The sequence below is a fragment of the Culex pipiens genome, chromosome 2 (assembly GCF_016801865.2).
Source record: "Culex pipiens pallens isolate TS chromosome 2, TS_CPP_V2, whole genome shotgun sequence".
Classification (NCBI taxonomy): domain Eukaryota; kingdom Metazoa; phylum Arthropoda; class Insecta; order Diptera; family Culicidae; genus Culex; species Culex pipiens.
The window spans coordinates 126,371,421-126,396,699 of record NC_068938.1 but is presented as its reverse complement, the minus strand read 5'-3'; the positions used below and the strand labels follow the sequence as shown (position 1 = coordinate 126,396,699).

The window sequence follows — 25,279 nt, the reverse complement described above, 5'->3', positions numbered from 1 at the left end:
CACAAAATGTTAGTTTCCTTTACCGTACACCTAAACGATTCGTGGTGACATCTGCTTAATCTGCCGGAAGTTATGCAACCTGCGTGCTACAACCCACCCTTTGGGAAACAGAGCTCTGTGTCGTGCGACTTGCTGCATATGTTGCATAGTGAATGGCGTGACATATGTTTTTTGAAAAACATAAACTTTATTTTGAAAATAACATAAAGCACAAATTAGAACAAATTTTGAAAACTATACCACAAATTTTGCACAAATTTTCTCTACCATTTGCCAAACTTGGTTTTAAAGGGGGGTCATATGCTCCACCCAACTTGCAGGTACAAATCAAAAATTTGAATTTTTCATGGTTTTTGAAAATGCACAATTTTTTTAATAGTGTCACAAATACTCCACAAATTTTCCACAAATTATGACGTTTTTGGTTTTTGAAAGTAACGACTTGGTCCGCCCAACTTGTAGGTAAAAATTTGATTTGTTTTAATATCTTCTCAAAAGTTCAGTGCACAAATTTTATTTTTATTGCACAAATTTTCCACAAATTATGGACTATTTAGTTTTCAAAAGGCTGACTTGGTCCCCCTAACTTGTATAGACTGCAAATGAAGTCCAATTTTAAACCTTAACCTAAATTTCATTACCAAGGTAATTGAAACATTACGTCCGTATTTGAAAAGCTATCTTCTACACTTGACAAATATTTGCCTTTGCAGTAAGAAAGAGCAATCTTAAACAATAAGGCGTTACATAAAGCTTGAATACTCAATTAATTACTCAAATACTGCAATCAACCATCACAATGTCATACAAACCAAGCTATTAAACGTGTATATGAGATTAAATCAATTTACTGAATTAAAGCAATACACCGAAAAAACGACAAAATGTGTGGGAAATAATTGCCCGAAAAGCCACAGACAAACAAAGAGATCCATAATAAACCACTTCTGATTGTATCGTTTCCTTACCTTTCGTTTGTTTGTTTCTTTCTGCTTCCTTTCCAGAAACAAAGCCCACGCGCCCCTCATTGCCATCCGTGGTCACCGTCTTCCGTGCTCCCCATTCGCCGCCACGAGATGAGATGATCGTGTGTGGTGCCCGGGCTAGGTTAGACGACCTTCACCATTCCACTGCAGCGGCATCCCCACCAACGGCATCGCGACGGCGCACTCAACGGAACACGGATCTGCCATGACTTCGTCGTACGAGCGAATCAAGGCCGAGTGCAAGCAGAAGAATGTCCTCTGGGAGGACGAGGACTTCCCGGCGACCCAGTCGTCGGTGTTTTACCACCAAACCCCGCCCTTCACCTTCCAGTGGAAGCGCCCGCACGAGATTACCCAGAATCCGGTCTTTGTCAACGATTCGACGGCGCAGTTCGACATCGTGCCGGGCAAGATGGGCGACCGGTGGCTCGTCAGCTGTCTGGGAGTGCTGTACCTTTCGAAGGGCCTGTTCTACCGGGTCGTGCCCGCCGACCAAAACTTCGACAAGCCATACTACGGGATGTTCCGCTTCCGGCTGTGGTGGTGTGGCGAGTGGTTGGAGGTTCTAGTCGACGATAGATTACCAACGATCAACGGCAAGCTGGCCTTCCTGCAGGCCCAGAACTCCAACTCGTTCTGGCCGGGGCTGCTGGAGAAGGCTTACGCCAAGTATGTGAGCTGTGAGAGCGTCCAGAACACTTCCTACAACTACCTTTCCTTACAGATTACACGGGTCCTACGAAGCTTTAAAGTACGGCACACTGCTGGACGGCCTGGCGGATCTCACCGGCGGTATCACCGAGTCGATATCGATCAAAACGGACAGCAACATCCTGATACGACCACCGTTGCTGCACTCGCTACTGGACACGACCAGCATCGTGACCTGTACGGTGAACAACGGCACGACGACGCAGATCCGGAACGCGACAGAGGCACTGCCAAACGGTCTCCACGTGGGGATCAACTACCGGTTATGTTCACTGGATAAGGTAGGTTCAACCAGTCTCCATTAGAAATGAAGACCCACAATCCCCTTTCATTCCAGGCCGAAACCGTAATGGGCGACACGGTCCAGCTGGTCCGGTTGCGAAACCCGCTCGCCCAAACCATCAGCAAAACTGCCAGCTTCAACGGCGACTGGTCCTCCTTTTCCAACTCCTGGGAGCGCGTCACCATGAACGAACGCAACCGGCTCATCGAACAGCTCGAAGTAGGCGAGTTCTGGATGTCCTTCTTTGACATGACGCAAACCTTCACCCACCTCGAGTGCGTCCACCTGGACTCGGACACGGCCCGGGACGAACCGCAGCTCTCGGACAAGAACCGACGCTGGCTGATGCGGCTGTACCAGGGTGCCTGGAAGCGCGGCGTCACGGCCGGTGGGTGCCGCAACAACCCGGACTCGTTCCACATCAACCCCCAACTGCAGCTCTTCCTAAGCGAAAAAGAGGATGTGATAATCTCGGTCAACCAGCACAGCGTGCTGGAACCCAAAGTGATCGGCTTTACGGTGTATAATCTTAACAATGGTGAGAGTCCTCGTAACCAGTAAGATCACGATCAAGCACTAACTTCACCTCCCTTTCAGTTCAAAACATCAACGGTTGCCTCTCGAAGAACTTTTTCAAGAAGCACAAGAGCTTAGTCAACTCCCAGTATACCAACTCGCGCCAGATAAGCCACCGCTGCACGCTGGACACCGGACGGTACCTGATCATGGCGACGACCTTCGAGCCGGCCGAGGAGGCGTCCTTTAGTGTGCGCGTGCTCGGATCGACGATCCGGTTGGCGCTGCTGGAGACGCAAACCATGCTGCTGCTGGACCCGTTTCCACTGCTCAACTCCAGCGCCAAGATATCGATGGACTCGGCGAACAACAACGTGAACAACAACAATAACAACAGCGTGTCGGCGACGACGAGTACGGCGCAGTACGAGCCGGTGTTTATGCAGCTAGCGGACGATCAGAGGTGGGTAAAATTCAAGGAGGTCGGCCAGAATGTCCTGCTCCGTATCCGTGTCGTCAACGGTGATCAAAATCGAGCACAGTATTTGCCAATTGAATTTGGATGTTAAGTTAACTTTGCGTCTTCCCTCTCGTCTTTGCTGTGTCTGGCTTCATTTTTTGGATTTGCTTTACAATCGTTAATTTATCACGAAATGCACTGCTTTTGCACAAGTCGGCAAATCTTTCCACTGTGAACTAACATTTCCTCAACTTACCTCTGAATCGGGGATTTTTTTCTTTGTTTGTATTTGTTTACGTCTCGCGCGCTCAACTGTCACTGCCACTGTGGTGCGTTCGGACTTTTGACCGAATGTCAACTTCTTGCAGACTGCGTTGCCAGTTGAGCTGTGTCAACAAATTGCTTGTGTTATTTTTTGTTAACTACGTCAAATGATTCTATGGATGTCACAAATGGAACCTTACAAAGTTCTCCAATAAAATGTACAATTAATGTTTTAATTAAATTATTGAGCTCTAAACAACGTTTCAAAACCCGTTTCAGGACATTAAACTGCTTCGACCTGCAAGAACTGCTGGAGGCGTGCCTACCCAACGACTACATCCGAAGCTGTGCCAGTCTAGAAGTGTGCCGACAGGTTGTCTGCCTGATGGACGTAAGTGCGCCTCAACCTCATATTTCAAGAAGCAACAATGACATTTTTTTTATTGTTTCAGAAAACCAACCGCGGCCGAATAAATTTCAACGATTTCAACAAGTTCATGGTGAACCTGAAGACCTGGTGGGGCGTGTTCAAGATGCACACGAAGGAAAAGTCCGGCATCCTGCGGGCGGAACGGTTCCGCGACGCGCTGTACGACGTCGGCTTCCAGCTCAGCACGGACATTCTGTCGATTTTGATCCTGAGGTTGGTAGTTTGAGAGGGTTTTTGATTTGGTGAGGTACTAATTGAATGTTGTTTGTTTTTAGATACATGAGGAGGGACGGAACACTCCGGTTATCGGACTTTATATCGGCCATCCTGCATCTGACGATGGCGTTCGAGCTGTTTAAGGCCAAGGACACCAACCAGGATGGGGTCATCAGCATGGGAATGACGGAGGTACGCTTAGTTGTTATGATTTCCTGGAGTTTCAACTAATGATTTATCTTTTTCAGTTTATCAAATCGGTGTTCATGTGTTGACCGCCTGAACCGCCCAACTGCGAAGACAACGTAGTTTCGTAAACCGTTAACGGTAGAAGATTTAAGAGAGTACCACTCGTGTATAGTTTATAACTTGTTTAACTTTTGTTTTAATCGAATCGAGACGTATGAACAACCTAGCCTGTAAGTGTTTTCAGCGCTTGTGCAAACAATTAGAAACAAATTTGCTCATTAACATTACTAGTAATAGTTGTTTTGTAAACTGATTAGTTGATAAATAAAACGCAAAATTTGTACATAATAAAAACTGGTATTGGTTTAATTTCTTTTTCCTAACAAACCAAAATTTTACATCGTAGAAAATATTATTTGGTCAATTTTTATTTAAACATAAATTGCTTAAAACTCCCTTACTCCACAGTAGAATAATAAAAAAATGCAGTCGATCCTCCGTTTCTGTATTCTGAGAGGATCAAATTTAGAGACAATCATTCCTTAATCACGGACGAAACATTCAATGCACTTTTAACATTGTTTCGTTGTACATGATGCATTTAGATGATCGACGAAACCCCAAATTCCTTGTCCAGCGGCTTCAACAGCTAGTCTTCCACTAACCAAATTGCTTATTCTTTCCTACAACTCATTATTCCTCTTCCGTTCAATGTTCCATCTCGGTCCAAAGAGGCATCCAGTGACTGAACGTTGACAGTGGATCTTTATGTGTTAAAGTCGTTGAAGTTCACTCTTGGGATTAGCTTTACAAACGTTAATTTATCACGAAATGCCCTGCTTTTGCACAAATTAGCGATAATTTTACAACGCGAACTTACTTTTCCTCAACTCACTTCTAAAATTTGGATTTTTTTTCATGTTTGTTCTTTGTTTACATCTCGCGCGCTGTCACTGACAGTGTTTCTGTCATTTCGGTGGGTTCGGACTTTTCACCGAAGTGCGTTCGGCCTTTTTACCGAATGTCAACTTCTTGCACTTCTTGCAGTGATTGTTGCCGCTTGAGCCGTGTCAACAGATGGCTTTTTGGCTTTTTAACTATTTACTTAACATAGATAATTCGTCAAATTTAGTATGGTTTTAACTAGGGATTTAATTTCTTTCTCCAAACAAAACCCATATTCCGTATCGTAGAAAATATCATTTGGGCAGTTTTAATTCAAACATAAATGCAGTTTGCGTGATTACATACAGTCGCAGATTCACTTAACACTTAATAAGGCACATTCTAAATTTTGGTAGTAGTTTCATTGCTTCACGATTCCATGTTTCCTAAGCCTAACGTGAGTTTCGTTTGATTATATCTCATTTTGTGTTAGAACTTCCTTCGCTATAGTTCAATCCGTCGATTCTTCGCATCCAGCTCGTCCTCGTTCCGGGCGTTGACGGCCGATTCCACCAGCACTTTACTGCTCAACAGCTGCTCTTTGTCGCCCTTCTTTTCCGCCGCAGAACTGTCCAACGTGTCATTGGTCAGCTTTATCACTTTGTCAATTTGGGCGGAGTCTTCCGTGTCGGAGATGTACCCATCGTCTCCGGTGTAGTGCGTTGGGTAGAGCAGCAAGGGGGCGGCACTCCAAGCGACCAGGTTCCGGTTGTGGAACTGGTTGAGCCACGTTTCGTTGGGGTGGTTGTTGAACATGATCGGGATGTACTCATCCACTGGAACTAGTTTCTTGAGGGGGTTTTCGGCTAGAAGTTTCTTCGCTCCTTGGAGGTTGATGAGGTAGCCTAGGGTCCAGTAGGAGTAACCAGCTTGAACAAGAGAATCGCTACCTTCAATCCACCTTTCGTCGTCTTCTTGTAGCCGCTTGCGACCAAAGTAGATCAGATCCCAACCCCCAATCCTGCGAGCATCATTCAACACCTGATAGACTCGCCTCTTGAAGTACGGCTCAAACCGAATGTCATCCTCGAGCACAAGTACTTCTTCTTGGCCAAGCTCAACCATCCTCTCCCATATGTAGTAATGACTTAGAAAGCAACCAATTTCGCCCATGGTCATCGGTCTGAAACATCTTCGTATTAGCTGCGAACTATCAAAAAATTTAATCATTTACCTCTTATGATACGGATCCGTATAACCGGGAAGGAACTCTACACCAATCTCGCGCAGAACATCGTCGTTCAGCTTCTTTCCATCGACAGCCGGGAAGTACTCCACCTCCAGCCCCAACGCGTCAAAGTTGTTCACCATCTTTAACCTCCGCTCAGGTCTTCGCTCCAGGTTGATCATGTAGATGTGCGATAGACTTAGCTTATCTCTGAAATTACCAATTATCAGTAAAAATATGTAACAACAAAACCCCTCAATTAATCTTACTTCGGAACCTCCGCCACATAACCCCTCAAATCATCCTTCAAGCCCAACGACCCATACTCATTCACCGCGTACACCTTAACGTTCGTCAGCTGCTCATAATCCTTCTCCACCGATTCGCCCTGCTCGAGCGGCATCAAAATGTACCCGTACAGCAGCGAGTTCGAAATGGCCATCGGAATGCCGCTGTAATTCGCCGACATGGCAAAAATAATAATGTCATCCTGCGGACCCCCGTACCGTCCCGGCGGCAGCCGTTTCGTCTCGAACGCCAGATTCTTCGCCTCCAGCAGGTTGATGTTGACCATGACGGCGCTGTGCACCATCGGAACGGTAAACTCGCCCGTCTTGCCGTAGTTCAGGATTTCCTTATACTCTTCGGTGCGCTCGTAGTAGTAGTCCGGCGTCATGCCGCACCAAAAGTTGGAGTACAGACCGTCCGAGAGCAGCATCGGGGCCACGATGGGCAGACTGAGGCTGACCAGTTTGGTGAGCGTTTTGGGGTTCGTGAGGAAGACGTCGGCGTCCAGGAACTGTGGATTGAAGAAAGCATAATTTCAAGTGATTTTAATTTCGACAAGTAGGCCGTGGTTTAAATTGCATTGAGTTGTGGTGAGTTTCTGACAGCTGAACTAAAAGTTCAAACGCAGGCAGTTTCTTAACTGTTTACGAAGTCAACAAACAATTTTGAGTTTTGGTTTTCATTATTTTATATTTATATTTCGTTGCATAATCACAAGAAAACAAAGATGAATCAACAAGCGGCATCGAAGATAAGTTGTAAGACTTCCAGTTTAGTATTGTTTTATTTTTACTATAGATAAACTATCAAAGTGGTTTCTGGCGGAAAGTAGAAGCTGAGATGGGGCTTGCGACGGAAACTTTTAAGATGTTCCTAAACTTTTTAGGAATCAGCGCCAGCACCAGCTTGAGCAGTTGTGACAACGAGGTCACCTTCAACGAGATGAAGAAAGTTCTCCAGGTCAAGAAGGAGAGTTTTCGGAAGTATTCGAAAGTCGCCGCTTGCGCTGGACTTCGTTGACTTTCAATGATCGCTACTCGGATAAGAAGCGACGGCATTCGTCGGTACCTACCGGAGTACCCCGCCCAAATGCGGCAAAAGAAATCGAAGCTATTAAGCTGTAGCTTCTGGAGATGTAAAAGGACAAGTAAGTCAATTTCTACAACCGAACATGGAGCCATCTCCTCTGTACTCGATCTGGTCTTCGATGCCAACGGCTAATCCTGCACCTGGAAACTCCGCCCTCACTGCAACCAGGGTAATTAAGATTAACCAAGCATGTTCTCTTTGCTCAACATCTAAGAGAAGAATGACTGATGTTGCAGACCGAGACGGAAAGTTGATGAAATGTCCTCAGAGGTTTCACCACTCCATGCAAACATACGAACAATGGAACATCTTTTGAAGCTGGCATACAAGATGACATTGGCTGTACGATGGAAAAAATGACAGAGCCTTAAAATGAGCTGTGTGCGATATGCGAATTGTTCCGTATGGTGAAATCTCAAATGCGTTGATAAAATAGCTGGACTAATTGAAAAGGTCTTGAACAGCAGAGAACGCATTGAAGTTATACACAGGCTTTTGTTGATAAAAGCGACGAGTTGAATTACATGGCAAATAGGTGCAGTCAAATTTTGTTAGATACAAGCTTTATGATAGTTGACAACACGCAACGATACTTTGAAACGCACGTCCCAAGAAGGGAAGGCCTAAATTTTATTCTCTTCGCAAACAGAAGCAACCGCGTGCATCTTCGGACAAAATCCGGATCTAGGTGTCCGTTTCCGTATTTCCGTTTCATGCCTGATCTAAAAACTGGAACTCTCGTTGACGACCGCCTCTTCCAGTTGCAGCCGGTAAAGCCGTACTGTTGTACTGGAATTAATATTAATCTATTGTTAAGCCTTCCCGGAATATCCCTCGCGCGGTGACAATCCTCGCCGAACTCGAGGCACCCAAGCAATAACCATAGAATGTTTTTTGTAGTGCCATAAAAGTCAAAAGAAGAGACTATGGAAAAATTGTGTATTTGAATCGGATGGAGCTTCAGAGTTTCTGATTCTTGAAAAAGGTTATTGTGATCTTTTTGTGTTGGTGCCGTTAATGCCATCGATGTCGTGGACTTTAGAAGTTCGGAAAAAGATGTTCGGAGCGAAATCTTACGGCTGCACAGCAGAACCCCGATGAAAATGTTCAATTTTTCTTATTAAGAAATTTGTCATATCAATTTTGTGTTAAAATCGTCGGGAAGTGAGGCGCGTTTCGGCATTTCGGTACTTGCAAATTTGTCCGTGCTCCATGTATTCTTTCGCTTAGTGAGCACGGTGGCCAGGTTCAAAAACGTGATCCTCATCGGTGCTTACCAGCTGCAAAAGCAGATCAAAGGCACCATGGTCCAGGATTTTTCGGTCGATGAGGCATTTGAAAGGTTTGCGCGGGCTGGAGAAGACGCGGTGGCTTACCAACGTCGACAAAGATAAAATCAAGCTTGAGATGTTGAGGATTCCCAAGCAGTAGCACATCGGCAGATGACGATCTTTATCCGGTGTTTTGCCTTTCTCATCTCAATGAGGAAAGCCTATAAAATCACTCGAAAAATTAACTTCTTATTTTAACCTCCTAGACCAACTCTCATGTGTACATTCTGAGTCGATAATCCCCTAAGTCGGTTTTAAAAATTATGCAGTTCAGTTAAGTACTTCAAAAGTTATGCTTAAATAACGATTTTAACTAATGTCCTGAAGATTGTAAAAAGGGTGGTTTTTGTAAGGAAACCCATCATGTCATACATTTTTAGAAAGTGTTATTTATACACGTTTTGGAGGCCGGATCTCAAAAATTTTAATGAAAAACTTAGGTTATTGATTTTGGATGGGGACGTGAGTTATACACACTCCTTCATTAAAAATATAAAGTTTGATATGTCGCAAGAGTGGTTTCAGGAATTTGCCAAATACGATCTTCGGATGTGGCCACCGGAGAACCTGGGAACCGGTCAAGGAGGCAAAAATACTGCTTTAAAATACTCTCCATCCAAAATCAAGAAGTTTGATACGTCGCATGACTGGTTTACGCAGTTTCCTAATGCGGTTCCGTATGTGGCCACCGGCGATCGGTGGAGCCGGTTCCGATGGGTCTTATGGTATTTAATATTATTCTAGGATTGTTTTCTATGGCTATTCATGGTAGAAGAAAGCGTATCAGTTCACAATTGGATGAATCAGATACTTTTTCCAAAAATCCGGCCACCGGTCCGTGCAGTGCGATTTTTAATCGGATTATTGTTCCTGGTGCAAAAACGAAGCTTTTGGTGTATAGCAATCGATGGTTTGCGCGAAATCATGTTCGGTAATTTTTGGGACCTTTTTTCCCACTGTGCACTGAGTTGACGGGCTTCGATCTAAAAAATCGCCAAAAATCAATGTTTCAACCATTTTTTGAACTTATAGGTCATAGAAGGTGTCTTTCACTTTTGGGGCAATGACTGTCAATGATTGTTCTGAACTCAGGGTCCACGAATAGTAAATTGAAATGAAAAAATAATCACTTTATGTAAAATGCTTCTACAAACAACACAAAGAAAACCATTTTTGAATGTTTTTCTTAAACAAACATGGCCGCCAAATGGCCGAACGGGGATGATGCCTTTCAGAGCCTTAAAAGGCATTGGAAAGAAGAACTCTTAAAATTTAAGAAAAGTCTAAGGTTGAAAATGTGACTTGTTTTATGTGACTTTGCCAATGTTTGTAAAAAATTATTTTTTCTGGAGTTAACCCTGGCTGTGTTTCTTACTAACATTTCCTCTCTATTATGTAAGAAAAGGTATGCAGTATTTTTTGTAGTGTACCAGACTATGCCTCTAAGCATTTTTTACAATTTATATGATAATGGTAGAATATAAAATGTGAAAAACAAGCAAAAAAAATAAAAAGTGACTGTAAATAAAAACATGAAAATACTAGATAGGAAAAATGTAATATTAGGAGGTGGTAGAGTAAGCCAAATACTATCATAAGCAAACATAAACTAAACAGAATAAATGCAAATTAAAATACAAAAGAAATATAAAACAACAGAAGTAAAGTTTTCCATGGACAAAAAGTTGCTCAAAATGACCTCCTGAACACGGGAAAAAAATTAAAAAATGGGCTGTAGAGGGTAAATTTCCACATTGAGAGCATATTTTAAATACAGTTTTGACCTCAACATCGGGTTTCTGAGAAAGTTTCAGACAGGCTTTCTAATTTAATTCAAAGTTTTTTTCCACGAGACAAGTTTTTTTTTACAATGTTAATGTTTAATGATTACCTAAAACTGCCCTTACAAGGGCTCGTAGCGGAGCAAAAGTAAAATTGACATATTTTTAGGGTTATTATGAATCTGTAGCATTCAAAATTTTATTTTTGCAATTCCGTCGTAAAACTACTTGCTTTTCCTGTCATTCTTGAACGACGAAATAGCCTACTTTTCTGTACCAAAAATAACAGAATCGAATAGCAACACTTTTCAAAATAAATGCTGAAAAGTTCTACTTTTCAGCACTGAAATGGGTGCTGAAAAGTTGAACTTTTCAGCACTTGTTTCGAAAAGTAACACTTTTCAACATTTTTTTGATTTAAACGATTTATTGACATAATACATGAAAATTCGACTTAATAATTCACTCAATGGGTGTTTTTCGAAATTGCAAAAAATGTTGTATGGAACTTTTAAGTTTTAAAATAATTCACTCACAACTTGTTGCATAAACTACTATTCTCGTGAACTGAAAATAAAACATTGACAGAAGCAATCCAGAAAAGCTTTCAAAAGCTTGTGCACATATCAGCGAATAACCCCCGAAGACTATGCAAATAGCCGAACGTTGCATTCATGCGGTTGCATACTTGCCGGCGCTATACAATGACGAATAAAACGCTGGCTTTTGATGAGTGCGCCTGGTGAGTATGCTTTCAGCCACAGTTTGGACCCACACCAACAGGTTTGATTAGCATTCCCAATACACAAACCACACATTAATAAAGAACGATTGTCTGCTTGAATGCATTTGAGAGCTGAGTGTTTGAAAGAAATTTTGAAAGACGATTAAATAGAAATAATAGAAACGTTTATTGTACCAATAGGAATACTTTGCAAGGGGTCAAACAATTCACTTTTCCACACCCCATACAGTTGACTTAGACACTTTTTGATTAATCTCGTATACGATTCCGTCCGCTGCTCCGCTCCCCACTAATCGTCTTGATTCTGAAACTAACAAATTCGCTTTTAATGATCTGCTTTATCAGAACCTACCTCCCGCAGCGTGTGCCTCTTCACGTGCACCGACAGGTGGTCACTGCGGGCGAAGGTCGAGCGGCAGATGTGGCATATGAACTTTTTCTCGCCGGTGTGCTGCCGCCGATGGCGTGAGAGTTCAAACGAACGGGCGAACGACCGCTCGCAGTCCTCCCACGGACAGCGGAACGGGAGCGCCTTGCCGTGGAGAATTTCGTGCGCCTTCAGGTGACTCGCCCGGGTGTAGGTTTTGTCGCAATCGGGGAAGGAACAGGCGTAGTTTCGCGGCAGTCCGGAAGCCGGCGTTGAGGGCTTTCGTTTCCGCTTGGATTTGTTGGCGGTGCGGGTTGAGATTGCGGAGAGCTTCGAGGACATTGTGGTGTTGGCGGGTGGTGGTGGTGGTGTTGAGGTGGGTTTGGATTTGTCCTGCGGACCGGCTTTGATGACGCGTTCGATGACGAATTCGTCGATTTTATGGCGTTTCATGTGGCCCCGCAGGTGGTCACTGCGGGCGAAGGTTGAGTTACACTGGGGGCATACGTAGTTCCGTTCGCCGGAATGTCTCCGGTAGTGACGGGAGAGAGTTTCTGCCCGAGCGAACCTGTCTTCACAACCTCCCCACGGGCAGGCAAATGGCAGCTCTCCCGTGTGGACACGCATGTGAGCAGTTACGTGGGACGATTTGGTGTAGGCTCGTTCGCAACCGTCCCACGGACAGACATACTTCCGGACTTTCGTCGAAGTGGTCCGCATCGGTTGGTTGTGATTCAGGTTGATCTGCACGTACTCGTCAGGATCTTCCTCCAGGACGATGAAGTCATTGGCCAGCACTTCCGCGTCGAACACTTGAACAACCTGCCGGGGATCGCCCGGTGAATCCGGAGCAATCGAAAAATCGACCACTTCGTCGTCATCTTCCTCAAAATCCGAAGCATCAACCTCCTCCTCCTCCCTCGCCGATTCCTTCCCACCATCATCCCCATCCTCTCCCTCGTAAACCAGCTCCAGATTCTCGTTCTGCAGCAAAAATCGCAACCCACTTTCGCCACCGTGGGCCACGCCCTCGTCAACCCGTTCCGTCTCCCAGTTGCACACCAACTGGCCCGAATGGATCCGCTCGTGGGCCTTCAAATGGTCCAGCTGTAGGTACTGCTTGCCACACCCCGCCACGGGACACTCGTGCACCGTAATCGGCGGTTCCGCCGCCCTTCCCGACGGTTTACTCTTTGTGGGTCGGCCAACGCCCGTCGACGACGATTTGGTTGCTGCGGCGGCGGCCGTCCCGGCATCATTCTCCAGCAGGTACTGCAGAATCGTCACATTGGTCGGGAAGGGTTCGTCTTCGCCGGCGGTGCCGGCACCGCCCTTTGAGGACATCGCGAAGAGTTCACGATTTTACGAGACAATTTTTATCGGAGCAGATCAGAAAATTGAAAACACTTTTTTTTGTGAGAAGAACTGTCAAACAAAAGAAAAGGTAAACAAATACCCCTGTGACTGAACTTGCGGAGCAGCGCGTTTTTGGGTTACACGATGAAAGGTAGATTCAAACTTCCCACTGAGTAAAATTTAAGCAAAATAACACTCTTTGGTTCCCAGTTAGAACAAGTAGATCCTTAGACCGGAAACGGTGGATATTGAACAGATGTTCTAAAGTTATTTAGCCATTTTTTTTTAATTCTCGACGCGTCCCGATATTTTCAGAATCTCAAAAAGAAAAATCTCGGTTTGATATTTAACAGAGCGAATATGCCAATCCTAGCTCGGTAATTGGAACTTTACGGGCTTTATCGGTAGTTTTCGGTGAAATTAAACTCACAAATTAGAAGAAAGAAATGAAACTGATAGGTGGATAGATGACTAGTGTCTTAGAAGAAGATTGAAAAGGACGGAAACTAAGTCAGCGAAAGGGCCATATGAGAAAGCGTACGTGTGTGATCAGGTCTTTTAACCTTCTAATTTGGCTGTGTACAAGTACTGAGTCGCAACCTCAGTAAGTGTACACAGACAAATCATCCCTGTGTGTCATCCAAATGACTCCAGGACGGTCCTGGAGTCATTTGGATGACACACAGGGATGATTTGTCTGTGTACACTTACTGAGGTTGCGACTCAGTACTTGTACACAGCCAAATTAGAAGGTTAAAAGACCTGATCACACACGTACGCTTTCTCATATGGCCCTTTCGCTGACTTAGTTTCCGTCCTTTTCAATCTTCTTCTAAGACACTAGTCATCTATCCACCTATCAGTTTCATTTCTTTCTTCTAATTTGTGAGTTTAATTTCACCGAAAACTACCGATAAAGCCCGTAAATTAAACAATGCAAGGTGATTAAAACAATTTGGGTAAATTAACAATCAGTCCCAATACTGAGCGGTAATTGGAACGACTGAAAGCTGCCAAAAGGACGATACCACTTGCTATGAAATCGTCGAGAAAGCGGTTTCAATGTCGTCATCCGTTCGATAACTGATTTTGAAGTTTGATAACTGATTTTGAATCCGGATCCCTGAACAACCATGTCACATCTATTTAAGAATGTTTCCCAATCAGTACATTTATGAAAAAATCCCTCTCTTTCTTTTGTTCTGCTGTTCGTAAATTCTTTTATTCTTAAATTTTTAAATTCTCAAATGAAAACCTAGTATTCAGAATTCATAAATTCTTGAATGCCACCATTTTAGATTTTGGAAAATCAGATAGTTTTGAGCATTCTTAGAGTCAATTGAGGTTTTGCAGCGCGACTGCGTTTCAAATGTAGGTGGCGCCAAAATGAGGTTACTTGCCTAAAGTCGTATGCCTTTCTGTCGATTAAAGAACAAAATCGCTTATTTCTCATGATTCCCTGCATCAATCTTCATGAAACTGGTTGCAAAAGACGAGAAAAATTTTTTGCTTTAAAATAATGAACATCAACTTTTGGGCGCGCAAAAATTTGTGACCTTTTTCTTTAAAAAACATGTTTTGGAACACGAAAAAATGAGTTTCCCCGTATATATCAATGAAATAAACAGTTATATAGTTGATAACAGATGTGTTAACGTATATTCAACAATTTGTATTGATTTTTGACAGACTTTCTTGCCAAATAGTCCAAATTACTATCTTTTTCTAAATCTACAGTTTTCTCATAGAAAAATCAAACAAATATTGGAAAGTTATACACCAAATTGTTGGAAATATTTTTTCTCATCCGAATCTGGCATAAGTTTTATAAAAATGTTGATTAGGAAGGAAAAAACACATTTTTTCTAAAAATCATAGGTTTACGCTATTTGTTCATAGGTGGCGACACGCGTCTTTTAGCTTTGCTGCAAATTCTCAATTGGCATAGACTTCAAATAATCGAATACGAACTGTTCTCGAATTTTAGAAATTCCAAGATTATTAAAATGTTTACTTTTGGTATACAATTTTTTATAGTTTTTGAATTTTTAATTTTAGAAATTCATGTTTCGAACTTCTAAATTTTACAATTTTAAATTTAGGAATTTTTGTTTCCGATTTTTTTATTTATTTAAAGGATTTTTAATTCTTAAATTTTAAAACCTTGTCTTAGTTTTTGAACTTTATATTTTCCAATATATATATTTTTTAAATGGGATCTTTCTTTTATTAAGTAACGCAGTTTGAGGAGAATGGAGGTCGGAGGCCGTGTTACGCTCCATATCCATTAACAAAATTTATGGAAATTTTGTTACGAGGGGGAGGGGGTCTAAAAATCATAATGTTTGCGTTACGTAATCAAAGAACGCTCCCTATACGATTTGTTTTAACTTTTAAAATTCTTGGATTATTGCGTTTTCAAATTTAGTTTCTTTTGTTAATATTAAGGTTTTGAATTTAAAATTTTCAGATTTTTTTTTTGTTTATATATTTTGTATTATTTTGAATGTTTTAAAGTTTGTATTTTGAATTTCTATTTTTTTAATTATTGGTTATTTTGCAAGGAAATTACATATTTACGGACGGATTTGATTGAGAGGGAAGAGTAATATTCCCTCTCAAACAAATCCGTCCTTCCTATTTTTTTTTTTTTAGATTCTGCGTTTATATAAGCTGCCTTCAACTATTTTCATTGGCCCGATGAAATTCCCCTTACCCCATCCCAAAACATCAAAACAAAATCTGTTTACTTTCCAAAGTCGCGTGAGTTCCTTGCACTAGTACACAAAAAACTCCCCTTTTAAATCCCCCCAGGACTGTGAAGGCGTAGCCGTGGAACACAGTATGGAAATTGACGTTCTCAGATATTTTTGATGGTACCGGGCAACGATAAAATCATATCAAATTGTCTAACAATATTGCTTTGACCATTGTAGGTGTAATTATATAACCCGTAATGCTATGCTGTGATATTCTGCGTTTTTAGAATCGGCCTTGTGAGACAACTCTGAATTGTCAATATTATTATATCAAACACAAAATTATTTAACGTATCCAGAGTTTTTTTTAAAGGACCTATAAGCTATTGTGTTTCATATGTTTATAGGATCTAATAAAAAAAACTCTAGGTATGTTGCAAAAGGAGCAAATTCGAACTATTGATTTTATCATCGAAACATATTGCAAACAATAAACGTTACTGTTGGACTAACCAAGATTGGCGAGCATTATTATGGTACGTCTCCGTATAACTTATTTTCAAAAGTTATTTAGCTAACTAAAACTAAGATCGGATAAAATCGACGAATCCCAATCTTGCCAACATTCGATGTTCCAATTCAAGCTTTCAGATTGTAACTGAAAACAAATCCATGCAACAACCGACATAGCCATAAACAATTCCTAAACGCAATCGATCACGACAACATTTTACTACAAAGGTAGCTTAAATCAGAGACTTCTTAAACAAAACTACTTTGATGCCAGCGATGCAAAAGAGACTATAAAGACGAGCGGCGAAGGCAGGCTCAAAGTAAAATGTTTGAATTCACAAAAAAAAAAGATAAGCTCGAAAATAGTCAACTGGCAAGAAGAGGTGCGTACAGTTGCATGTATGAAACCAAGAAATCAAATGGTTGCGTTCAAACTCGACATAGTTACCAAGATGTACCGTTATAGTTTTTCTGGGGAATGTTGCCGTCCCATTGTTTGCTAGAGCTCTGAAAAGATCACAACTTGTTATCATTGTAGCGCGCGCTGCCTAAATTGCCTGCCGCTCAAGCAAAGACAATATCTGGCATTGAAGGGATTGCATCGAACGTTCAACAATCCACAAGAATCATATTATCTATCTATGGAAGCAATTTTACTAGGGCTGATAACACATTATTGAAGTCCGCAATAGAACAAATTAACTTAGGCAATTTAGTTGACTGGTACACGGAATCACAGGAAGGATGAAATTCACATATCAATATACGACAGCAATTGAAATTTTGATAACATTGTAAAAAAATCACAAAAAATATCTGCCTAAAAAATTATTTTAAATATTAATTTGAAATTAACGTCTAAGCAAAAAATATTTTTACAAGAATGATTTCAATTAATAAACAGAAAAAAAAAAAAGAAAAATCTCTACTCACAAACACAAAGTCTGCCCACATCTTCCGGCCCTTCTCCAGCGCCTCCTGCTTCAGCCGGATAACATCCGCGAACCGCTCCTCGGACCAGTGCGTGCTGCTGCGCTCGTCCGGCCGACGTTCCACGTCGCTTCGATAGCCAAAATCAACGCTGTGATAGTGGCGCGAGGTGCGCTTGAGCCACGCTTTCGTGATCTCGATGCTGCGATCCTCGTTGTGGTCCGACCGGATCCTAAGGAAACCGAATTGGTTGAGATGGTTCGTTGAACTTTTAAAGTTGCTTTTAATTACCACAGCGCGATGCGATCTTTCGGGTAATCCAAGCTCTCCAGATAAGAGAAAAAGTACGGCAGCGTATGTTCCTTGTTTCGGATTAACGTAACGATCAGAATCTTGGGCCTTTGGTAGCTGAGATCGCACAGGGTGAGACGGGCCGCGACTGCCAGCAGGAGCAGCAGAGTTATCGAGTAGATCCGCATTGTTCCGTGTTGCGTCTGGATTCCACGAAGTTCTAAGTTCTACACATTTGATGACGATGTGATGCACTTCTGTAATGTCGATTTACATCCTGTGCCTTCGTTTGACAGAACATAACAAACACGAAAAGAACATCCGCTTTTTGCTTACTAATACAAATGCGGAGGACGGAATGTTCTGTGTAAACAGATTTGTTTATGTTTTGATTGCTCCACTTTATTTATAGCATTCGTACTCCAGACGAGAAGCTGCGCGACTGTGTTGCCTGCTACTGTCAAAATGGATCCGGAGAAGTTGATGTGATATATGAGAATATAAAATCATGAAAATCATACAATATCACACATTTATTCCCGAATATTACGACTGTCATGCTTATGCTAAACGAAGAATTCAAATAAAATCAATTCCACTTACTAGAAACTATAGATCACCCGGCTAATGAGAAATACTGTGCACAATTTGATTTGGTATCATCCCCTTGCTCTAAAACTGTGGCAGACAAACCTTCTCCGCAAACAGCTCCGATATCACCGTAATCCAGAGCGCCAGCACGAACATGATGTAGGAGATCCCGACCTGGTGCGAGTGCGGGAGGTGGTACGGCTGGCCTCCAATCTCGTCCACATGGAAGCCCAGCGGGAAGATGACGGCGGCCAGACAGAACAGAACCACTGAAAGTAAAGACTTTTAAGTTGCTTCACTCAAAAATATCAACCTCCGGATTTTACTGGCGGTGAATCCAACCCAGCGCGCGTACGGGATCACGTTCCGGTCCCAGTTGCTGGACGCAAGCAGTATAATCGTCGTCGTAATGCAGATACACCCCACGAAGATGCAGATCAGCGCGATCAGCCACTCCGGTTGCAGTTCCGGCGTGAAGCAGACCTGCGGCCGGTTGTACAGCGTCATGCAGGTCCACATCAGCCCGAGTCGGGTTTCGCCTGGAAGAAACGTTTGCGCTTGTAGTGGAATTTTAGCGGATGGGGAGGCACCTACCTCCGACGCTGGTCACGATCCAATCCGGCATGGCCAGGCTGACGATGGCGCAAACGTCGGCCGCCATGAAGAGCGCCGCGCTGATTGTGGTCAGTTTATCCATGTTTGAGCCTCTTTTTTACGGGATTTGATGTTTAGGGAAACATTTTGCTAGCTGGAAGGAACTCGGACAAGGGTAGACTGTGAGAAAGTTTGACGTTTCTTTGTTTTGATTCGCTGCTTTTGACAGGGTATCCTACCTGGATGTTCCGCCTATGAATCGAATTCATGGCCTGCTCATCAAATGATGCATGAAATTTAGCTTTCATTCATACAAGAATGCGAGAATAAAGGGGTTTCCACAGAATCTAAAGAACCACGACGCTGACATCCGGCGAGACAAGGCGGTGAAAATGTAGTAAACTTTTCTACTAGACTGAAGAATTTTCTCTGCGTAGGCTAAGTTTTCTGTGATTTATTGTGTTTGTAAGGCAGCTCCTTTTTCGATGGATCCATCCGGAAGTATGACATTAAGCGGCGAATCTGAGGAATACTAAGCGTCGAACCGGATATTAAGCAGTGATGAGCGACCAGGATGATCCGCTGGCTCAGCCCCAGACTACACCTCGCAGTTCACTCGGCTCGGGTGTGCTATCGTTTAGCAATTCTTCCATATCACCTTCGACGAGCTCGAGCGGCTCGCAAGGATCGGCCAAATCTGCCGTCAGCGAATGTTTGGGAGCATGGCTGAACTACTTGCAGATCATGAACAACCTGTGTGCCGCCGGATATCGCCTCGCCCAGACCATAGCGGCCTTGGAACCATGGGCAACACTGGACCAGGCAGGTCAACAACAGCAACAACAACAGCCCTTCATTGCCTCGCAGATACCTTCGCACATGGCCTTCCAGTTCATCACGGCCTGGGATGATCTGGCGCGGGCCTCGGTAGTCGCCACCAGTACCGTCAAGTCCCACATCGTAAGCGTACTGCAGGATTTCAAAACTCAGCCGCCTGGCTCCGTCGAGCAGGAAGGCGAACTTCAACATATCAGAGAATACAACCAGCTGATTCTGCAGGACAACGCTCAAACTATGATCAACCTCCAGCACCAGTTCTGCGTCGCGTCCTGTGACTCCTTCGCTCAGCTCATGTGCTGCTACCAGTGTCAAACTCAGGTCGGCTTCCCGCATGATCCGGAGTGTCCGATGATCCAGCATCCAATGTCCGCGGCAGCCACCATAGCTCGCAGTGACCAGCGATCGCAAACTCCTTCGCCCCACTTTGGCATGAAGATGCAGGAGAATCGCCTGTACGATCGGGGTTCAGTCTCCACCCAAGGATCCTCCGACCACGGCACAACCGCTTACGAGCAAACCCGCGGACCTTCACCGCACGACATTCGTGGACCAAGCCCCATCCAGGGCTACCTCGACAACATCCGTGGACCACTCCCGAACCCAGGACATCTCTCCGGCATGAAGGCTCCCTTCTACCGAGGCTCGCGCAGTCCCCTCAACTTCCCACTCTTCACGCTGAACGGACAACGCCGCTGGTCGGAGGCGGCCGCCGGCGAGGTCAACTCCGAATCCGCGCTGGACGCCGAAAGCCAGATGCGCCGTTGGTCGATGCCGTGGGAAGCCAAGGCGGACAAGACGACCGTCCACTGGAACCAGACCCGCATCATGCCCATCTCGAAGCTGGCCGTTCCGCAGCAGTCCGCCGGGCAGAAGTCATCTACGGGCGATCGAAGCCAGAGCACTACGCCGGACTCGACGTGGCACTCGTCGGTCACCAGCCAGGACGGGCTGGTTGAGGCTATTCAGTTGCTGTCTTGCCGGCCGATATACCGGCTGCCGCCGATGCCTCCGGCATGCATCGGACCGCCGTTCGTGGAGGAACCGTCGAGCAGTACGTCGCCGGTAAGTAGCTAGGTTCTATTCGATGCGCTTCCCAAACACGGATGTGAATTTCAAGTTCCAAAGGTTCGTCCAGTACATAATTCGATCATAATATTTACCTTATTGACGGTAGTGGCGCAATCAATGTGTTAACGACAAAACCAAATTGGCACTACTGTCAAAAAAGGTAAACATTATGATCGGAATACTAGACGAATTGTAATTACCTCCAAGAACAAGCGTAGGCGTGGTTGTCGAAACAAGACACATTTTTCTACAATGCTCAATCGTAGTCTACTATGATGGGAGAAGGTTAGGGAAGGCACAAAAGAGTTGATTTTGTTCCGGAAGTTGGATGAAATGATGACGTCTTAATCCAGCAGCTGTAATTGCCGTTAAGGAAAAGTTGTTGACGTGTTCTCCGACGGTGAAGATCAAAGAATTACACCGAAGGTCAAACGAAGTCAGAGCGAAAGTCGTACCACTTGATGTTGAGTTCGCTCCGGGCGGACAATATCCAATTCGAGTACCGACAAAGAGAAGCAACCTCAGGAGGAGGGCCACAAGCATGTAATAAACGGCACGATAAGATGGAGCGCAAAACGTTTTACGGCCGATGTTCACAAGTTAATATTGCGGAAACACGTTCTCAACACGCAAATAATCACATTAGAACCATGCATCAGCCGCGGCCTCTAGTACGTTGCAGCATCTGCGAGGAATCATAACAAGATAAAAAACAATTAAGCAATCACGTGACGGCAGTTAAGACCGTTAGTTCGGCAAGGACTTGTCGTGTAATCTCTCAGTAGCAACTAAGGCGAGGTACTTGAAGTTCACATCCGTGTTTGGGAAGCGCATGGTAGTTGGGAATTATCGAAAAAGGAAATATCCTGATATTGAAACGCCACATTCTTACCCACTTCCAGAACGCCCAACAGCAACCATCCCAGCAGCAACCCCAGCAGCCCGGCCTGTACGGCATCTGGACCCAGCAGAACCCGCCGAGCGCCATGTTCCGCCAGCAGTCGATGCAGGAGCAGCAGCAGCAGCGTGGAATGGTTCCGCCCTTCATGCAGTACATCCGCGAGCAGGAAGGATCGCTCGACGAAAACCCACCGCCTTAGACTGGATAAGGATCCCAAAAAAAAACTTGACAAGCTTAATCTCACAATGAACTCGCTATGATATGACCATACTAGACGATATTCGGTGCATTCTCTCATACTCAGTGTAGTAGCTTTGTTGCTAGTCAACAGATTGAAGGAAAAATCTCGTAACGATTACCAGTTTGACTCTTCAAACGAACAAAAAATTAAGCTAGTTTGCGAGGATTGTTTAATGTTTTGATGTTAAATCTCAAATTGAATTCAAGTAAGCCAAAGCACAAATCCATGATAGTAGTCACTAATCGTATAATGTAAAATCTATACATATTAATGAAATCATTGTTATCAATTTGTTTGAAATTTGTGTAAATTTTCGGTTCTACAATATTTTTCATTAGGGGTAACTCATGTGGTGTAGTGTTTTTGCTGGACTCTCCAAGCTGTTAAATAATTTCATCTTACTAAAAAAATACCGTGATTTTCCATTCCCCTTGAGCGTAAATAAAACCGTTAAAAATCCGTTGCGTGTAGTAGATGTAGTGTCCTCTCGTGTAGAATTTTTAGCAAGGAATTTCGGTAGTTTAAGAAATCACACCTTTTTTTGAACGGAATTTGGTGTTCGTCGCAAAACAAAAAAAAAATATCACGAAAATAATAAACCATCTGCATATTGAAAAGACACGCTTTTTTCATTTTAAAGGTTCCACTTATATGTATTAAATTGAATTCATGTTAAAACTAGGTTGATTCTTTGCGTAAAACTTCACTCCTCGTACATTTCGCTGCAACGTACGTGAAAAAAATCCGTCATCAAACAAATAAATCTCTTACCACCCGCTTACGACGGAATCGGCAGCGCCGACAGCTCCACCTTCAGCTTGTCGAACAGGTCCTGGTAGTCGGGATGCTCGCGCACCATCATCGCCACCGTGCCGCGCTTGACGCCCATGGCCGCGCCCAGGTCCTTCCGGCTCGGCGTGTAACAGTACGGAATGTTGCGCTCCTCGCAGACGGCCGGCAGGTGGCACATGATCTCGACCGGGGTGACGTCGCCGGCGAAGATGACCAGCCTGGAAGGGGAGGTGGGAATTGGGGTGGACAAGTTAGACAAGATAGATAAGCTCACACTCAAACTGCGAACGCGTCGGAAGCACAGCTCAATACCAATAGTATTCAAGTTTACAATCGAATAAGATTTCAATGCAACCAAAACATGCACATGGTGTCGATCCAAATCCCAAAATAAAATTCCCTGACTTTTCCCTGACCTCTCCAGACCACATTTTTTTTATTTTTTTATTTTTTTTACTAACATATTGTTTGGAGCGTTTTTATGGTTTCATGCATTTTCCTTTTTGAATATTGCAAATTTAAGATATTGAAAAAAATCAATGACTTTTTTATTTTATTTTTTTAACGATGGATTCTGCAAAAACTTAAAAACTTTTTTTTTATTTTGTCAATCATTTTTTTCTAATCGAACATCCAAAATGAGCAACCATAAAATTGTCCTATGTTTTTTTATCTGGTGATGCCATTTTAAATGTTGCCCTTTACCAAAAAATCTAGAGTTTTTTTTTGAATGGGTCCTATAAACATATGAAACACAATAGCTTACAGGACCTTTAAAAAAACTCTAGAAATAATTAATAATTACAATTGTTGCAAATTTCAAATTGCGATTAGTTAGTTTCACTTCATTTCCTAAAGAAAATTTAAAGTTAAAAGTTTTCAAAAAAAAACCAATGAAAATTTGAATTGAATTAAGAAGTCATGTTTAATTTTAAAATAGTTGCCTTTTGTGGAAATTTGAAACGAATTAGGCCGATGCCATTTTTGATTGTGTTTTTATAAAAAATCTAAAGGTTTTGGAGACAAAAACTTGAAAAAATATGTAATTTTGTAGAACCTTAAGAAAGATTAAAACAAAACTGAAAAACTAAGAAAAATATACAATTAAATGTAAATTTTTCAAGTACATGTTTACGGTTTAAAAAAGACCTACTTTCGCAACAATGATTGTATTTAAAATAAACGGTTTTCGGGATATTTGAAGAAAACATCTTCTTAAATAATTTTACAAAAAAACAAAATATTTTTGATATAAAATTAAAAAAAAATAGTTTCTACCTTGACCAGAGCCTACAGACGATCACTCACACGATTAATACATTTTATAAAAATAAAAACAAAATACAACCTGCTCGAGCTTATCAAAAAGACATTTTTTTATCAAACTTAGATATTTGGGTGTTTTTTTAGATTCCAAATTTAAGCTCGATCTGACCACGGGAACTCCTCCTTGTAACCCCTTGAATGTTGTTTGGGGAAAATATGTGAAATGTAGTTGACCCGCTCGGACCAGGAAAGTGTGGTCGGCACCATGTCCCGCAAGTTCGGTGCGGATTAACTCCTGCCGTAGTGTATTTTTTTATGTACTTGATCCCCGGTCCTAACCAGGTCACGGTACGGAAAAGGACCTAATAAAAATAAATTAGCGAAAAAAAAATCTTGAAACGCTGAAAAATTATTTCTGCTAGGATTAGGTAAACTAGAGGAAAAAGCCAAAACAAACATTTTGGCAAAAAAAAATAAAATAAAAAATTTCAACATTTAGAAATTTAGATCTAAAAACTCAATGAAATCTTAATAAAAAAATAATAAAATTTAAAAATTGTAATAAATTCTCGATCTTGAGGTTTTAAATTTAAGATACAGTTCATACTCGATGATCTTACCAAAGCGTCACTTAGAAAAATCGAAGCAAATTTTCCTACATCTTCTTCTCAAAATTTCTCTAACCGAAAAAAAAACTCCAAAAACACTTCAAATTTTATCAGGTTTTCTGCAATCTAAGATGGTAGCAAAAGGAATTTAAGAATTTTTGGAATATTAGAATTTTATAATTTTAGAGTTTTAGAATTCAGGAATTTATGAACTTAAGAATTTATAATAATACTTTTTTTGTTCTCTTGATTGTTTTTATTTTATTTTTTATTTTTGAGTATTGATATTTTTGATTTTTGTTTTCAGCTTTTTATAATTTTTGATTTAAAAATTTCGGATCTTTTAATTTCTTTTTTAATATGAATTAATTTTTTTTTTGATTTTTTAATACTATTTTTCCTAATTTTATTTTCTAATTTCTGAATAATAAAATTTTGAATGCTGGAGCTGTAACTTTTGAATGTTTAGATTTTTTTTAATTTTTCTTCAAGAATTTTCAAATTTAAAAAAAAATATATTTTTGCTGGTTGAATCCCATCTAAAATTCAAAGGCGGAGAAGCATCTGTTACGTCCAATCAAGCTCATATTTGGGATAGAAGTAAACCCACTGGAACATGCCCGAAAAATAATTTTTGTTACATCCAAATGTCTGTATCTTCAGGAAAAGTTTGAAATATGGTTAAGATTCACAAGATTAAAGTTGAATGTATTCAGTATAAAAAAAAAAAGGTGCAGGTGGTTATGTTTTACATGACCAATATGACAAAGAACTTTGTACAAAACTCTAAAAATCATGCTATTTTTATTTATATTTTTTT

General features: G+C 42.2%; 6 protein-coding genes across 6 annotated transcripts in view; 2 read left to right on the top strand and 4 right to left on the bottom strand.

Annotated features, from left to right (window-relative positions):
- Positions 1 to 4,427, top strand: part of LOC120412555 (calpain-C) — a 61,755-nt gene extending 57,328 nt beyond the window's left edge. The window contains exons 3-10 of the mRNA XM_039573060.2: positions 1,005 to 1,655; positions 1,711 to 1,978; positions 2,035 to 2,518; positions 2,578 to 2,959; positions 3,500 to 3,611; positions 3,673 to 3,863; positions 3,926 to 4,058; positions 4,115 to 4,427. Of these exons, the coding sequence (XP_039428994.1) occupies positions 1,192 to 1,655; positions 1,711 to 1,978; positions 2,035 to 2,518; positions 2,578 to 2,959; positions 3,500 to 3,611; positions 3,673 to 3,863; positions 3,926 to 4,058; positions 4,115 to 4,141 (2,061 nt within the window). The 5' untranslated portion in view covers positions 1,005 to 1,191 and the 3' untranslated portion in view covers positions 4,142 to 4,427. The remainder of the gene's footprint in view (positions 1 to 1,004; positions 1,656 to 1,710; positions 1,979 to 2,034; positions 2,519 to 2,577; positions 2,960 to 3,499; positions 3,612 to 3,672; positions 3,864 to 3,925; positions 4,059 to 4,114) is intronic.
- An 813-nt stretch (positions 4,428 to 5,240) lies between these two features.
- Positions 5,241 to 17,914, bottom strand: LOC120412523 (glycosyltransferase 25 family member). The gene is made up of 5 exons (XM_039573017.2): positions 17,559 to 17,914; positions 17,271 to 17,499; positions 6,438 to 6,967; positions 6,175 to 6,378; positions 5,241 to 6,123 (listed from the first exon to the last, which is right to left on the bottom strand). Exons 1-5 carry the CDS (start codon positions 17,744 to 17,746, stop codon positions 5,445 to 5,447), a joined length of 1,830 nt encoding a protein of 609 aa, XP_039428951.1. The 5' UTR covers positions 17,747 to 17,914; the 3' UTR covers positions 5,241 to 5,444.
- On the bottom strand, positions 11,550 to 13,219 carry LOC120412519 (zinc finger protein 271-like). The gene has a single exon (XM_039573014.2). The coding sequence runs from the start codon at positions 13,111 to 13,113 to the stop codon at positions 11,728 to 11,730; it is 1,386 nt and encodes a 461-aa protein (XP_039428948.1). The 5' UTR covers positions 13,114 to 13,219; the 3' UTR covers positions 11,550 to 11,727.
- Positions 17,915 to 18,076: 162 nt separating the features above from the next.
- LOC120412521 (uncharacterized protein C16orf52 homolog A) lies at positions 18,077 to 18,989 on the bottom strand. The gene is made up of 3 exons (XM_039573015.2): positions 18,744 to 18,989; positions 18,476 to 18,688; positions 18,077 to 18,418 (listed from the first exon to the last, which is right to left on the bottom strand). The coding sequence occupies exons 1-3, from the start codon at positions 18,844 to 18,846 to the stop codon at positions 18,231 to 18,233; spliced, it is 504 nt and encodes a 167-aa protein (XP_039428949.1). The 5' UTR covers positions 18,847 to 18,989; the 3' UTR covers positions 18,077 to 18,230.
- A 100-nt stretch (positions 18,990 to 19,089) lies between these two features.
- LOC120412518 (uncharacterized) lies at positions 19,090 to 22,236 on the top strand. The gene is made up of 2 exons (XM_039573013.2): positions 19,090 to 20,645; positions 21,554 to 22,236. Exons 1-2 carry the CDS (start codon positions 19,305 to 19,307, stop codon positions 21,749 to 21,751), a joined length of 1,539 nt encoding a protein of 512 aa, XP_039428947.1. The 5' UTR covers positions 19,090 to 19,304; the 3' UTR covers positions 21,752 to 22,236.
- A 138-nt stretch (positions 22,237 to 22,374) lies between these two features.
- LOC128092666 (H/ACA ribonucleoprotein complex subunit 2-like protein) lies at positions 22,375 to 22,901 on the bottom strand (the record flags this gene model as incomplete). The annotated part of the gene is made up of 1 exon (XM_052706983.1): positions 22,375 to 22,901. A coding segment is annotated over one exon (330 nt), but the record flags the coding sequence as incomplete, so codon positions are not given.
- Positions 22,902 to 25,279: the final 2,378 nt, after the last annotated feature.